This window comes from Plasmodium vivax, chromosome 7 (genome assembly GCF_000002415.2).
Source record: "Plasmodium vivax chromosome 7, whole genome shotgun sequence".
NCBI lineage: Eukaryota > Apicomplexa > Aconoidasida > Haemosporida > Plasmodiidae > Plasmodium > Plasmodium vivax.
Genome location: NC_009912.1, coordinates 1352068 through 1366035, shown reverse-complemented (window position 1 = coordinate 1366035; position 13968 = coordinate 1352068). Strand labels below are relative to the sequence as shown.

The 13968-nt window shown below is 45.5% G+C and overlaps 3 protein-coding genes across 3 annotated transcripts, besides 19 other annotated features; all 3 read right to left on the bottom strand.

Annotated features, from left to right (window-relative positions):
- Window positions 1-376: 376 nt before the first annotated feature.
- On the bottom strand, window positions 377-1739 carry PVX_086935 (hypothetical protein, conserved; the record flags this gene model as incomplete). Its single annotated transcript, XM_001608281.1, has 2 exons — window positions 377-1423; window positions 1635-1739. 2 exons carry the CDS (start codon window positions 1737-1739, stop codon window positions 878-880), a joined length of 651 nt encoding a protein of 216 aa, XP_001608331.1. The 3' UTR covers window positions 377-877.
- Window positions 456-480: a microsatellite.
- Window positions 641-664: a microsatellite.
- Window positions 1733-1752: a microsatellite.
- Window positions 1753-2717: 965 nt separating this feature from the next.
- Window positions 2718-2739: a microsatellite.
- A 385-nt stretch (window positions 2740-3124) lies between these two features.
- Window positions 3125-3152: a microsatellite.
- A 792-nt stretch (window positions 3153-3944) lies between these two features.
- Window positions 3945-3970: a microsatellite.
- Window positions 3971-4538: 568 nt separating this feature from the next.
- Window positions 4539-4564: a microsatellite.
- A 999-nt stretch (window positions 4565-5563) lies between these two features.
- PVX_086940 (hypothetical protein, conserved) lies at window positions 5564-8623 on the bottom strand (the record flags this gene model as incomplete). The annotated part of the gene is made up of 2 exons (XM_001608282.1): window positions 5564-7945; window positions 8201-8623. The coding sequence occupies 2 exons, from the start codon at window positions 8621-8623 to the stop codon at window positions 5564-5566; spliced, it is 2805 nt and encodes a 934-aa protein (XP_001608332.1).
- Window positions 7951-7991: a microsatellite.
- Window positions 8396-8423: a microsatellite.
- An 81-nt stretch (window positions 8624-8704) lies between the features above and the next one.
- Window positions 8705-8795: a microsatellite.
- Window positions 8796-8877: 82 nt separating this feature from the next.
- Window positions 8878-8897: a microsatellite.
- Window positions 8898-9047: 150 nt separating this feature from the next.
- Window positions 9048-9084: a microsatellite.
- Window positions 9085-10305: 1221 nt separating this feature from the next.
- Window positions 10306-10343: a microsatellite.
- Window positions 10344-10847: 504 nt separating this feature from the next.
- Window positions 10848-10873: a microsatellite.
- Window position 10874: 1 nt separating this feature from the next.
- Window positions 10875-10936: a microsatellite.
- A 409-nt stretch (window positions 10937-11345) lies between these two features.
- On the bottom strand, window positions 11346-12651 carry PVX_086945 (hypothetical protein, conserved; the record flags this gene model as incomplete). Its single annotated transcript, XM_001608283.1, has 1 exon — window positions 11346-12651. One exon carries the CDS (start codon window positions 12649-12651, stop codon window positions 11608-11610), a length of 1044 nt encoding a protein of 347 aa, XP_001608333.1. The 3' UTR covers window positions 11346-11607.
- Window positions 12464-12500: a microsatellite.
- A 41-nt stretch (window positions 12652-12692) lies between the features above and the next one.
- Window positions 12693-12758: a microsatellite.
- Window positions 12759-13443: 685 nt separating this feature from the next.
- Window positions 13444-13490: a microsatellite.
- A 259-nt stretch (window positions 13491-13749) lies between these two features.
- Window positions 13750-13776: a microsatellite.
- The last annotated feature ends 192 nt before the right edge of the window (window positions 13777-13968 follow it).

Below are 13968 nucleotides of genomic sequence, written 5' to 3'. Positions count from 1 at the left end.
CCTCAAGGGGAGTTTTTATCAGACGTCACGTCGGTGAGGCCTTATTAAAAGCGGCATCAAAAGGGGGGGGAATAAAAAAAAAAGGACGGGCTCAAAAAAAACGGACTTTTTTTACCAGGCAAAATGGGCCTATTCGCCCATACGCAGTGAAATGAAGGAACAAAGGAAAAGATGAATTTAAAAGCACGAGGGGGGCACATGCACATATACATATATATACATGTGACATGTATATGCTTTTTTTTTGAAAGGGTTTCTTCCCCTTGGGTATCGTCCTCCTATATGCTGCGCCTTAACAAAAGGGGGCATTTCCACTCGGGGATGGGGGCAGGCCATATCTCTCATCAGGTAATATTCCTACGTCCTCACCAGGTAACCTCCCCCCGTGGGTCCTACACACCAACAGCTTGCTCTTCCCGCACCTGCTACGTGATTAACACTTATACGTGTCCATTTTTTAAAAAGGGGGTCCTCCAACTTCTCTACGTGGATGATTACACCTCTACGCATAGTGACCATCCCTTTGAGTTAACTACTCGCCTGCAGTGGTTGCACCCCGTTCGTATTGCCAATCTGTGTGAAGCGCTGGGGAAGTCTCCCCGTAATTCGGGCGTACAATTGCTTCATATCAGGGGGGTGGACTCCATCTTTCGTGCGTCTCTATATCATAACGGGAAAAATGAGAAACTCCTCCACGTGTGTTGTTCCCTTCACCCATACAGGTATAATAGTGTGGTATTTTCCTTGTCTGGTCGTTCTCCACAAAAATTGTGTACGCACCCTCCTCCACCGCTATAGTTATGCCCTCCCCCGTTTGACCCTCCTTTTACCCCCTTCATCATTTTTATAGGCATTAATTGCTTCTCCCGCTACACCACTACGAATACAACTTGGCGACCTCCTTCTTCTTCATCTTCTTTAGTAGCTTGCGGACCTTCTGCACCTTGTGCTCCATTTTGTCTAAAATGCCACTTCTCACCTTCATCCACTCCCTGATGACATGGTCCATCAGTGACGCCCTTTCGTTTTTAAGAAATTCGCAAAATATATCAAAGGTCTTTCTCTTTTCCAAAATAAACTCGTTGATTTCCTTTTCTGTTGGTTCCTTACTCTTTAGGGTTAAAAAATCTTCATAATCCTTCTGTTCCTTTTCGTACATATTTTTGCTCATTTGCCCTCTGAAGTTCTCCCACATTTCATTTTCCCACTTGAAATCTACATTATTAATTAGGCAGATCTTTTTGAATTCCCAAAATGTCTCTTTATTTATTGAATACATATCTGTTTTCCATTTGTTTATTTCTTTCCTCCACATTTTGTCTAGCAACTCCTTGCTCCCGTTTAGATTTTCTTCCCTTTGATCCGCCTCATGCTGGGCCAGCAGTCTCCTCTGCGATTCTTTTTTCTGCAGGTCGGTCGGGTTCTGCGTAGGTGGAAGGGGGGGAAAAAAAGGGGGCAAATTAGAGTCGCTCACCGTTCAAATGTGTGCCGTCTGGGGCCAACATCGCACACACATACACATAAATAAATAAATGTAAATATAAATAAATACATGCATATAATCACTCATCTATCTGTGATTTCCCCCCTTGCTCAGCACACGCGCTGGGGGTGCTTCGCTCTGATGCTCCTACCTGAAGCAGGAAAAACAGGGCGCAGATAACCGCGAGCTTAAGGAAGACACACCTCATCCTGCTGCCGCTCCTTCTGGAGGCACTCCTCGATTCATCGAATTCCATTTCGAGCGATGTGTGACCCGAGGTGCGCCTCGAAACTTTCGACTTCAAATTGGGTGAGCGCTTTTCAGCTGCGAAATTGCTCAATGGATCTGCGTGCACCATTTTGCTGACTCTTTTTTTTTTTTTTTGTAATACTTGGACCCTTCCTCGCAACTGCTGCGTGGGGTTAACCTTCAATTTCTTATGCTGGCATACGCGGCAATCGAACGCTGCTGTTGTGCCCAACGTTCGTGCGCGCTGTGTGAACTTGCAAAAGAGAAAGGCACTGGATGTATCACCCTCTCCTTTTCCTTTTTTTTTATCTCAAAAAAACAAAAACAAAAACAAAAAAAGGACAGATCGAGGGGTCCGCAGCGCGCTACTTAAAAATTTCCTTCCACTGGTGTGAGCGGCACAAAGAAATACGCCTTCTTTGCGTGCTCCTCAGACAAAAAAAAAAAAAAATACAAGGGCTGCTTTTTCTCTCTCTCCCGTTTGGCCAAGCTACTGGGCAGTTAAAGTGGGCAGTATCACAGGGGGTCACCGCTGCAATGCCACAGCATAGATAAGGGGCCGTACGTAAGCGTTGTATGTAGCGTTGTATGCTGCGTTGTATGCTGAGCTGTATGCGGTACCTTCACGCGTTAAGCGCTCACTCAGTCGTATGCATCTTCGAGCATATTTAAAAATTTATGCTGGCGGTTTTGCTCACTCTATGCATATCATACTACGCCGAAAAGAAGCACCAAAAAAAATAAGCTAAAAAAGCGGCCAAAAAAAATAAGCTAAAAAAGCGGCCAAAAAAAAAAGTCTAAAAAAGCTGCAAAAAAAAAAAGGCTAAAAAGCGGCAAAAAAAAAAAAGGCCAAAGAGAGGCAAAAAAAAAAAAAGGCTAAAAAGCGGCAAAAAAAAAAAAGGCTAAAAAGAGGCAAAAAAAAAAAAAGGCTAAAAAACGCGCGTAGCTCTTCAAACAACAAAAAAAAAAATTCAGAAACAGTAAAAGGAAATTCTTTATATTTAAAATGCGTTTTTCCTTCTTTGACAAATTTGAAAATATATATTTTTTTTTTTTTTTGTTACGTATATGAACATATGGCGTACAAAAAAATGTATCCATGGGTAAATAATCTTGCCAAGTAGAAAATAAAACATCCAACACACGCGGCGAATTTTTTTTTTCTTTCTTCTTTCAAAGATAATGCATAATAGGGCTCATAGTAACAAATAAACATATGCATACGTATACTGCATATATTTGCATATTTGTATTTATTTTCTTAAAGTATAGGAAAAAAAAAAAAACCTGGAAATTTCGGATTTTTCAAACATAATATATCTACCTACTAACCGCATTGCAAATGCGCCGTGACGGTATTTTTTTTTTTTTTTTTTTAAAAAAGCAAGAAATGCGCATAAGAAAAAGGATAATAATAAAAAGCGGTGCGAATTCGAATGAGAATACGAATACGAACACGAAAACATACGGGAATGACTTTTTGCATGAAAGAGAATAACTTTTGCCAAAATTTTTGTTTTCTTCGTTAGAGGCACAATGCAATACTGCTTAATAAAATAACTTCGTGGGGAATCCTTTTTTTTTTTTTGGTCCCATTTGGAGGGGCTTTTTTTTTTTTTTTTTTCTCATACGAGCAAATAAGGTGCAGTAAATATATCTTTTCTCCACTAAGATAATAACTCCTTCACTTCAATTAAAAAAAATGACTTTCTTTTTGACTAAGGCGATAGGAAAAAAAATTTCTCAAATTTACGAACATTGGGGGGGAACAATTTCTTTTGCAACATTGTCCTCGCGTTGGTAGATATTTCCGCGGGAGCGCCTTTTTTTCTTAGCAAAATGGTTCCTGTTCGAAGCCGTCCGCCATTTTTTCGCAGCCATTTGGCCAATTTTTCAACCCGTGGGACCCACTTCGCAACCCCGCGAGACCCATTTGCCAACCCCGCGAGATCCACTTCGCAACCCCGCATGACAATTTTTCCGCTTTTTCTAAACTTATTTTTATCCCATTTATTACCTTCACCGTTCTTTTTCATTTTTTTTTCCCCTTTTTTACATCCCTGCGCGAAAGAAAGGACCGACGGACGGGTCTGCCATTGTTATGCACCACCTGGCATGAGGCGCAGCCGAGGTTTCATGGGGCAGGAAAAATCATCCACGTTGTCTTACTTTATAAACATGTTAAGGAACATATTTAGGGTACTTCTCCTTCTTTGTAACCATCCCCGTGCTCTCTCCCTCTGACTTGATCTGCTCCCCCCATAAAGCTGCTTAACACCGCTGCTATGCTGGTCTCGCCCCAAAAAGGGGAAGAAAAAAAAACGGAGCTGAGGGGCTAACCACCCTTCGGCGACGCGACAAAGGAACTTGCCACCCACCCCAATGCGCCTAAAACGTCCTGCTCGAAAAGGTACTTCTAACTTTACGGAGTAATCCGCAAAAAAATCCCCCTACCCCTGCGTTGCTTCACCATTTAGTACCTAACGAATAAAAAAAGGAGGTCCACTCCTCCCCTCCAAATTTTTTAGTGGCCATAGAAATGGACTTATACGGCACGCAGAGGAAGGGGCACTCTGTTCATTCGCCGACCAGCAGGGTCGATCGATCATCAGCCATAGGCTAAACAAACTGCTCCCTCGCAAGGTGGGGAAAAAAAAACTTCGCAAAAGTATGTACAACTTGCGGCAACCCCAATAGCAGTCGTAACTTATGAAAATCTTTGTGGCCATATAAATGCGCCCTGCGGATTGGACCTTCCAAAAATGCATGCAATGGCAACAGCTCGCGCGCTTCTCCCAACTGGTAAAAAAAAGACAAACGGTAAGCGGCAAACGGTAAGCGGCAAACGGCAAGCGGCAAGCGGCAAGCGGCAAGCGGCAAGCGGCAAGCGGCAAACGGCAAGCGGCAAACGGCAAGCGGCAAACGGCAAGCGGCAAACGGCAAGCGGCAAACGGCAAGCGGCAAACGGTAAGCGGCAAACCCGTGTTGATCGTATAAAGAAATAGGAATTTCCTTTTGAAGAAATTAAAAAAAAAAAAAAGTCCTAATGTGATATAGTACCTATCATGCGCTAGTACAGCATTGGTGTTACCAAAAAATAAAAATGAATGGCGTGGAAAAAGCGCATGCAAATACATGGAGAGGAGAAAACGCATGCAAATACATGGAGTGGAGAAAACGCATGCAACTATGTGGAGAGGAGAAAACGCATGCAAATACATGGAGTGGGGAGGTGGGGGATATAGACCTAAGCATACACATAAAAGAAACAAGTTCGTGAAGATGCACAGTGTGGTGAACACAAAAAGGTGGTTGTTTGTTTGGCAGAACATGCAAAGTGAAAAAATAAAAAGACACTAGGAAAAGGGGGATAACACACAAATAGATAAATCAATCATGCAAAGGGTAGGGGAGAGTGGGGGGGGACTACTACTACTACTACTACTACTACTACTACTACTACTACTACTACTACTACTACTACTACTACTACTACTACTACTACTACTACTACTACTACTACTACTACTACTACTACTACTACTACTACTACTACTACTACTACTACTACTACTACTACTACTACTACTACTACTACTACTACTACTACTACTACTACTACTACTGCTACTACTTTTCTGAGGAATGTAAAAACTCATCACGTGTGTGAAATATCTACTACACCTTTGGCTGCAGGTGCCAAAATGGGACAGTGGGTCAAACGAGGGGCTACAAAATTGAGTTTTTTAAAGTGCACCCCGGGGAAGTGGGGATAATTTTTTCTTTTCTTTTTTTCCATTCGGTTATGACTAAAGGTTTGTCTCGCTCCTTTTAGTTTTCAGTTTCGTCAACGTCTGGGGTTTCTTCATCGGCGACGTCGTTTGGGGTTTCTTCATCGGCGACGTCGTTTGGGGTTTCTTCTTCAGCGGCGTCGTTTGAGGTTTCTTCTTCAGCGGCGTCGTTTGAGGTTTCTTCTTCAGCGACGTTTGGGGTTTCTTCTTCAGCGGCGTCGTTTGAGGTTTCTTCTTCAGCGACGTTTGGGGTTTCTTCAGCGGCATCGTCTGCAGTTTCTTCTTCAGCGACGTTTGGGGTTTCTTCAGCGGCATCGTCTGCAGTTTCTTCTGCAGCGACATTTGCGCTTTCCTCCGCGGCATCATTTGGGGTCTCTTCCGTGGCTTCACTCTCAACCGCGACATTCTCCACCGCGCCACTTTCCACCGCTTCGACCTCTTCCTCGTTTGCGGCCTCCTGGGCTTCTTCCCCGCTTACTGGTACTTCAGTTTGGCCCTCACTTACAGCTGCGTCATTTTCGAGCGCTTCTTCCTCCGCGGCTTCCACTTCTTCCGTGCTTGCGGGCACTTCAACTTCGGCCTGGTTGGCTCCCACGTCTTCAGCTTCTTCCTGGTTTGTTGCCGCGCTGCTGTCCGCCGTGCTGCTCTGTACCGCATCGCCCTGCACCACTTCCTCACTCTGCTGGCTCGCCGCGCCTCCCTCCAGGTCTACTTCAAATTCTATGCTGTTTTCCCCCGAGCCATAGACGTACTTGCTACTGCTGGGCATGCTTACGGGGTGCTTCTTAAGATCGTCTTCCGGTTCGGTGGAGGATGAATCATCATTCAGCTTTCCCTTTGCTGGGGGATTCTCCTTTAGGGGTGACTCCTCTTCTGGGGGGGAGATGATCTCTTCTAGGGGGGAGGCCGCCTCTTCTGCTGGGGACTCCTCATCCGTGGATTCCTCCTGTGGGGAAACAACATCTGCGCCAACTTCATTTTCGAGCACTTCATTTTTGCCACCCTTTGACAGTCTTTTATATTTCTGCAAGTAGCTTCTCATCCTATTTTCGTAATTCTTCTGGTCCTTTCTGCTCGATTGTGCGTTCAGGTACTTTTCATATTCACTATATTGGTCTTCCTCATCATCTGACATGAGCCCTTCTTCCTCCTCATTGTAGGACTTTCCCCTTGATAGACTCTTTTCGCTCCCTTCACTGTTGTGCTTCTCTTCAAAGTTATCTTCCTCTGGGGATAGGTCTTCACCAGGAGAGTCCTCTTGCATGGTCGTGGTGCTTCTCGTCGGCTCAATGATGAATGGGTTTCCTGGAGAAGGCTTGTGTTTTTCTGCTTTTCTAAAGCCATTATCTCCTTCGTCAAATTGAAAGCCGCGGTTGGTGATTCCCTGTGCGCTTGCAGCATGTCCTTGGGAAGGTGCACCAGTGGAAGAAGTAGCAGCAGTAGCAGTAGCTGCGGTGGCAGCAGCGGCGGCGGCAGCGGCGGTAGCTCCCCCCGCGCTCGCACCTTCGTTCGCATAACTTGCAAAGTCGAATTCGCTATCTACTTGCAGGTCTTCGAATGGGTCCTCTTCCTCCTCCTCTGCATGTGCATGGTGGTTCTCTTGGTAGCTATCCGCAAACTGAGCATCGTCATAGCCGTAGGCGAAGTTCTGCTCGGCAATGTTGCCACCAGCAACGGCACCGGCAGGGGCACCACCAGCAGCGTTAACTCCAAAACTTCCACTAGTAGCACCTCCTACGTGGTTTGCACCTCTTCCATTCAGGAAGGAACCATTGGGAAGGTTAGTCGCTCGATACATGTTCGCGTAATTGGGGTGCCTAAAGATGTCAGCATAAGGTGCATGCGCATAACCATAGTTAGCGTTCTGAAAATGGGCATTCCTAACTGCGTTGTTAATTTCATTGTTGTTCATCAGATAAGCGTTGCTACTTGACATTTGGTATTTGTCTGCAAATTGGGCTCCTTCATAGAATTCCCCATAGTTTGGTGGCTGGTATACTGGCCTTTGCGCTGAGCTGCTGCCTGCCACTTGGTTGCTCAAATCATCAAATGGGTTTGAAAGGTACCTATCGGGAGGGTTCTCATGAGATATGTTCATCAAGTTTTGTATTTCTGCCTCGTGGGATCGATACTCTCCTTCCTCAGGGGACAGGCTGCCACTATCTTCTTCGAAAATGTCTACTTCATCTTCCACTGGAGACAATCGTTCATACTCAAATTCATCCTCGGACAACAGGGGGTATGTTTCGTTGCGAGCATCGCTCCCTTCGCTGCTCGCTGGGGAGTAGGACCTTTCTTTCGCCCGCTGGTACTCTAGGCTGGGGGGGGGGGTCCCTTCCCTGGACAGCTTGCCGGACAAAGCTGCGTCGAATTCGCTCTTCGTGAGGTTTTTCTTCAGCATGTGTCTGTTCAGGAAGACCACCTGCGGAGTGGAAAAGCGGTGTGAGTAAGCGGTGGTGTGGATTACGCGGCGGTGTGGGTTAAGCGGCGGTGTGGGTTAAGCGGCGGTGTGGGTTAAGCGGCGGTGTGGGTTAAGCGGCGGTGTGGGTTAAGCGACGGTATAGGTAAACAGCGGTATGGGTAAACAGCGGTGCAACTCCCAATTGGTGCACCGCTCGGGGCCCATCTATCTGGGCCAGCCCGCCTCCTCTCCCCATGCGAGGTACGCTCCACTTACGTTCAGAAAAACCGCCGTCGCGAAGGCCACTGCTTGCATGAAATAGAACATGTTGTTGTTGTCACCTAAGTACGGAGAGATCTGCCCCGGTGCATAGCCCATGGCGCCCAACTGGGGCCTGAAGTTCTGCCCAGCCTGAGCACCGAAGTTCGCTCCCAAGTTGGCTCCCAAATTGGCGCCATAATTAGCTCCATAATTAGCTCCATAGTTAGTACCATAGTTAGCACCATAGTTAGCTCCGTAGTTAAAGCCATAGTTGGGCACCGCGTTAGGGGCAACATTGGGAACCGCGTTAGGGACCGCGTTGGGAACTGCGTTAGCGGCAGCATTAAAACCTAGGTTGTAGCCCATGTTGTAACCCATATTGTAACCCATGTTGGGATCCACGTTGTAACCCATGTGGGGACCCACGTTCGAAGCCATGTTGGGACCTAAGTTGGTACTGAAACCAACCCCTCCCGTGGCTCCTTCCTCTTGACTATTTCCAAAATCATATTCGTTTAAGTTCACGGGGAGGGTATTCTGGTTGTTTTCGCTGTTCAGGGATTCTTCTGTACCTGAGGGGGGCAAGCGGGAAGGGGGGTGTCATATGTTTGGTGGATGCACAGCAGGGGAGCGGCAGTGGCAGGGCTTAGAGCCCAAGTTACAGGTGGGGTTTGACGGTTTAGGATTTAGGTTTTGGTTAGGGTTCGCATTTAGGGTTAGGGTTCAGGATTTAGGGTTAGGGTTAGGGTTCAGGATTTAGGGTTAGGGTTAGGGTTAGGGTTAGGGTTCAGGATTTAGGGTTAGGGTTAGGGTTCAAGATTTAGGGTTAGGGTTAGGGTTCAGGATTCTGGGTTAGAGTTAGGGTTCAGGATTTAGGGTTAGGGTTTAGGATTTAGGGTTCAGGGTTCAGCATTTAGGGTTAGGGTTGAGGATTTAGGGTTAGGGTTGAGGATTTAAGGTTGAGGATTTAGGGTTTAGGATTTAGGGTTAGGGTTCAGGGTTTAGGGTTAGGGTTCAGGGTTTAGGCTTAGTTTTAGGGTTCCGTTTTATAGCTAAGGTAAGCTGAAAGGTCATTGGCATGTTTGAGAACCACTCATGCTCTCCTCCTCCACACTTACTGTCAATAAACGGGTTCGTATTTCTTCTGGATGGTTGGCGCTCCATGGTTGGAACAGAGGCACACGCAGAAATCTAAATAAGGGTAGTTTCCTTAATGAGGAGATATAATGATAAAGCTTTATAGCAGCTCTTTTGCTAATCGGCAGAGTCAATCAACTGGTGTTGAATATACTCTTTGCCTATAATCAATAGAGAGACCAACAAGGCGCGATCTGCGTATAAGTCCGTTCAATTCTAAGTGACTTACAACGGACACAGATGTTCTATGCTGGCTGGTCACCTTAGCTCCTTCTTTTTTAAAACATTTTTCTGTTTCTTTTCCAATCTCCAACAAAAGTAGAGATATTGTAATTGCTATTAAAAAATTATTCCTTCCTTCTTCAAGAGAAGTTTTTTTTTTTTTTTTTTCGCGCTAAGATGTCACGCTCTCTTTCTAGAAACGTTAATGCTTTTTCGTTCTAAAAATGGCGACAACTGTTCTAGGGAGTTTTTTCAAACGTTGGATTTGCTCATCGGTTTGGAGAGGTAATCAATCAGTCAATCGGTTGGTTAATCAGTTGGTTAATCAGTTGGTTAATCAGATGGTCAATCAGTTAGTCAATCAATCAATAAGTTAGTAAGTCAGCCAATCCGTTTTTTTTTCTAAGAAAAACTCGTGTACATTAGAAAGGTACACAGTTATTTATCCTTGGCAAGAAAAAAAAAAAAAAAAACCTCAGCTTGATTGTAGCTAGGTAGGGGGGAAAAGCCCACTGTAAGGCCAAGCGAGAAAAAAAAGAAGCCAAAGCTGAAGCTTAAGCCGAAGCCGTCGCTATCGCTATCGCTAATGCTGAAAGGTTAATCCAGCCGCGTGGAAGCCAGCTTTACGTAAAACCGCAACAAGCTCCTCACGGTTAACTAATAGTTGGTTTGAAAAGAGCTCAACAGTAGATGAACTGAAATGAACTAAAATGAACTAAAATGAACTAAAATGAACTAAAATAAAATATAATAAAATATAACAAAATAAATAATAAGCCATCGAACTGCTCTTTCCATTTGCTAGATCAAACTACCCCGTCGGCGCGGCGCTATTTTTTTTTTTTTTTTTTTTTTTGCGCGATTTTTTTCTATCTTGTTCCAACGCAGGAAGAAGCCGAGTCGTTTTTTTTAAAAAATTGTTAGCATGTTCTGGTGACGGGCGGTTTGCACATATGAGTAGCGGCAAATCGTGGCAGTAAGCACAGCGGCATGCACTTCCTATCTTCATGCATATGTATACACGCATGCGTATACGGCGTGGGGCACGGGATATATAACTGCGGCCCCTTAGGAGAAAAATGCCCCCCCTCCAATACGCGGCACCTAAACAACCTCAACCGAATGAAAACACGAAATGGCACAGTTTGTAACAACCCACTTGGGCAACATTCCCCCTCGACAGCAACCCAACGGGGATTATATTACCCCACGTGACTCACTCCAACCAATTGATTCATCCCGTGATCTTTTTTCCCTCTTCCGGTTCATCCCGTTCTGTGTTTCCCCTGTCCCCCATTGCGGTGCTCCCTTTTCAACTTTTCCGCTGGGGAATGTTGTTTCTTTTTGTTCGCCAAGTGGGCAACCCCCCAGGGTTGGTTCCCTAAAACGCTTATACGTATGTTCATGCGCATATAATAATGTGAACATATATAAAACTTGTATGTGCTCTTATCTGCACTCGTTTGTGCTCCCCAGCGTCAGGCACTTCTCCCATCAAAGTCGACGTCAAATGTTGCAAAACATTTCCTGAATGGGTACATGCGCATGCATGCTCAGCGTACTTTTTTTTTTTTTTTTTTCTGCAATAATTGGCATCTGCATCCCGCGGTTCATTTTTTTTTTTTTTTTTTTTTTTTTTTCTGCCCATTTTGGTGCATCTGCGAAAATTCGCGCAAAGGGGGAAGTTGAAAAAAAAAAAAAAAAATCCAAAAAAAATCAAAAAAAAATTAAAAAAAACAAATTAAAAATAAATTAAAAACAAATTAAAAAAAACTACATACGTGAGAGTGTTCAGTCCATACACGTGGAAAAAAAAAAAAAAAAAAATCAGTTACGTATACATCACAGAAACAGAGGCACACAGTTCGTTCATATGTTTTGTCCGAGGAATGGCTCCCCACTCAGGGAGAAGCAACGCCTAGTCCGAAGCTACTATGGAGTAGGATTTAACAAAAAAATAGAGTACCTTCATAATTGAATGGAGATTACACGCTCGATTGCTAGGGGTGCACCTTACGTCGCTTCTGCTCAGCGTAAGTTGCAGGGGCGGCAAGTTTGTCTATTCACCGCGGCGCACAGAGGCTGGTCATGCTTGGAGGGGGAATCTTCGTTCGTTTAATTTGCGCCGTTTTGACTGCCATGGTTTTGGCGGCGCCTGTTTTGGATGCTCCCGTTATGGCAGTCCCGTTTTTATCCACCCCCTTTTTGGCTGCCCCCTTTTTGGTTAGCGGGCTTTCCTTCCGCCCAGTCTTCGCGTTCGCGCCCAGGCTATTCAAAACTGGGGTGCTACCAATGCTGCTACCAATGCTGCTACCAATGTTGCTACCAATTCTGCCGCCCAAGCTGCCGCCAATGCTATGGCCAACGCTGTCGTCACTGTGCTGCAAGCGCTGCTGCCCCGGCGGGATGAGTGACGAAGCGGAAGCGACCTTCGCCCTCTTCTTCACGGGCTGCTTCTTACCCGCGGGCTGCTTACTCTTTGTGGACTGCTTCTTCCTCGCCGTGCACTGGGCTATCGCCATCGCCATCGCCATGGCCTTCCGCTCCTTCCGCCACTTTTCCGTATAAGTGTCCAAAAAGTGGCTCCACGCGTTCACAATCTTCCTCTGCTTCACTCTCCTAAAGTGCCTCTTCTTCTGGGTGTACCTATCACGGATATACATGTAGGAGTAACATTTGTTTATTCTTTTTTTAAATTGAATTGTATCTTCAACGTCCTCCTCCCACATCATCCTATGAATGTACGAAATCCAAATGGCCCACATTTTATCTTTCCAAATTTTGTCTACTCCTCTGGTTTTTTCTCCAAAAAATAATTCGGACCGCGTATACATTTTGAACCGTCTCCAAAAGTTCATTTTGATTTGCCAATATCTAGTCTTCGCACTGAGGCATTGTTCGTACCATTTTCGAATGGCTTTTTTGTTTATCCTTAGACAGGCTGCAATATTCCTGTTGATTAGTTCCATCGAAATAATAGCTTCTTCATCATCTTCCGAGGTGTCGTTATATCCTACCTGCTCCGTTAATTGTTTGACGCTTTCTTCCAACTCCCTGATGCTTATGTTGGAGTCCCTCCGCTCTGGTTCGCTAGCCATCGATAGCATTCTACGCTGTTTCGCAGCAGGGGGGGGTACCTAACGAGGGGGCAGCAGGTGGGAGAGCGCCCTTAGGGGAGAAGCCACACTGGGAAGCGAGCTCATCCGTAAGCAGCATAAACCTCTGGGGGCACCCTCACCCCTCTCACCTTCACGAAAAGACACAAAAGGAGGAGAACCCCTACGCAGACATTTCGCCACCCCTTGAAACTTATGACATTTGTGTTTCCCCATTTTGCATTATCCTCCTCTATAAGATGGTTGCCTGTGGGCTTCTTCCCCTCACGCATCGGCGGCTGGCGAGCGAAGAGCGGGTTCTTCCAAAAGGTACACGGAAAGAAAGAAAGGTGATGCACCTGAACGAGCACTAAACCAGTACTTCACCGGTACTCCTCCAGCACTTCACCGGTACTCCTCCAGCACTTCACCGGTACTCCTCCAGCACTTCACCGGTACTCCTCCAGCACTTCACCGGTACTCCTCCAGCACTTCACCGGTACTCCTCCAGCACTTCACCGGTACTCCTCCAGCACTTCACCAGTACTCCTCCAGCACTTCACCGGTACTCCTCCAGCACTTCACCGGTACTCCTCCAGCACTTCACCAGTACTCCTCCAGCACTTCACCAGTACTCCTCCAGCACTTCACCAGTGTGGTTTGTTCTCAACCCGTTCTTCCACCGCCCATTGCACGCGAGCGCATACGTGTGCCCTGGCCTCCTTTCGCTAGTCAAGAGTAGATATATATATATATATTTTATTTATTTATTTTTTTTTTTTTTTTTTTTCTTAATTTCTTCCTCTTCATTACCTCCAAAAATGTGCGCGGTTAGCAGAAATACCAACATGGCTAAAGATCCCCCAGGGGGGTTGCACGATGAAGAGAAAATCGGCACAACACAACAGTGCGAAAAACAAAGCCGCAAAAATCTGCCCCGGGCTGCAATACACATTAGCACAAGTGTAGAGCGCGGCACCGAACCGCTGTGCGAACCCCCACCCCTCGCGCACGCACGAACGCATGCAAAAGTGCATTTATAAATATACGTGTAGTACACCCTATTCATCGCAGCTACAACTTCAAATTGATTAACCCTTTCGCGCCACACATGTTCAGTTGCAAAATGGATGATTTGGGCCATTCAGTTTTTGGCCCCGCATTTTATAAATATATGTAGTCATGGTTGAAAGGAATTTTTTTTTTTTTGCTTTAACCAAATTTGAGGATTAACCAAAGTGGGCAAAAAGGCACGCGCCGCTGATTTTTTTTTTTTTTTTCTCCTTTTCACTTGGTAAAAATTGGCTTACCTTTGTACCACTCCTGCGT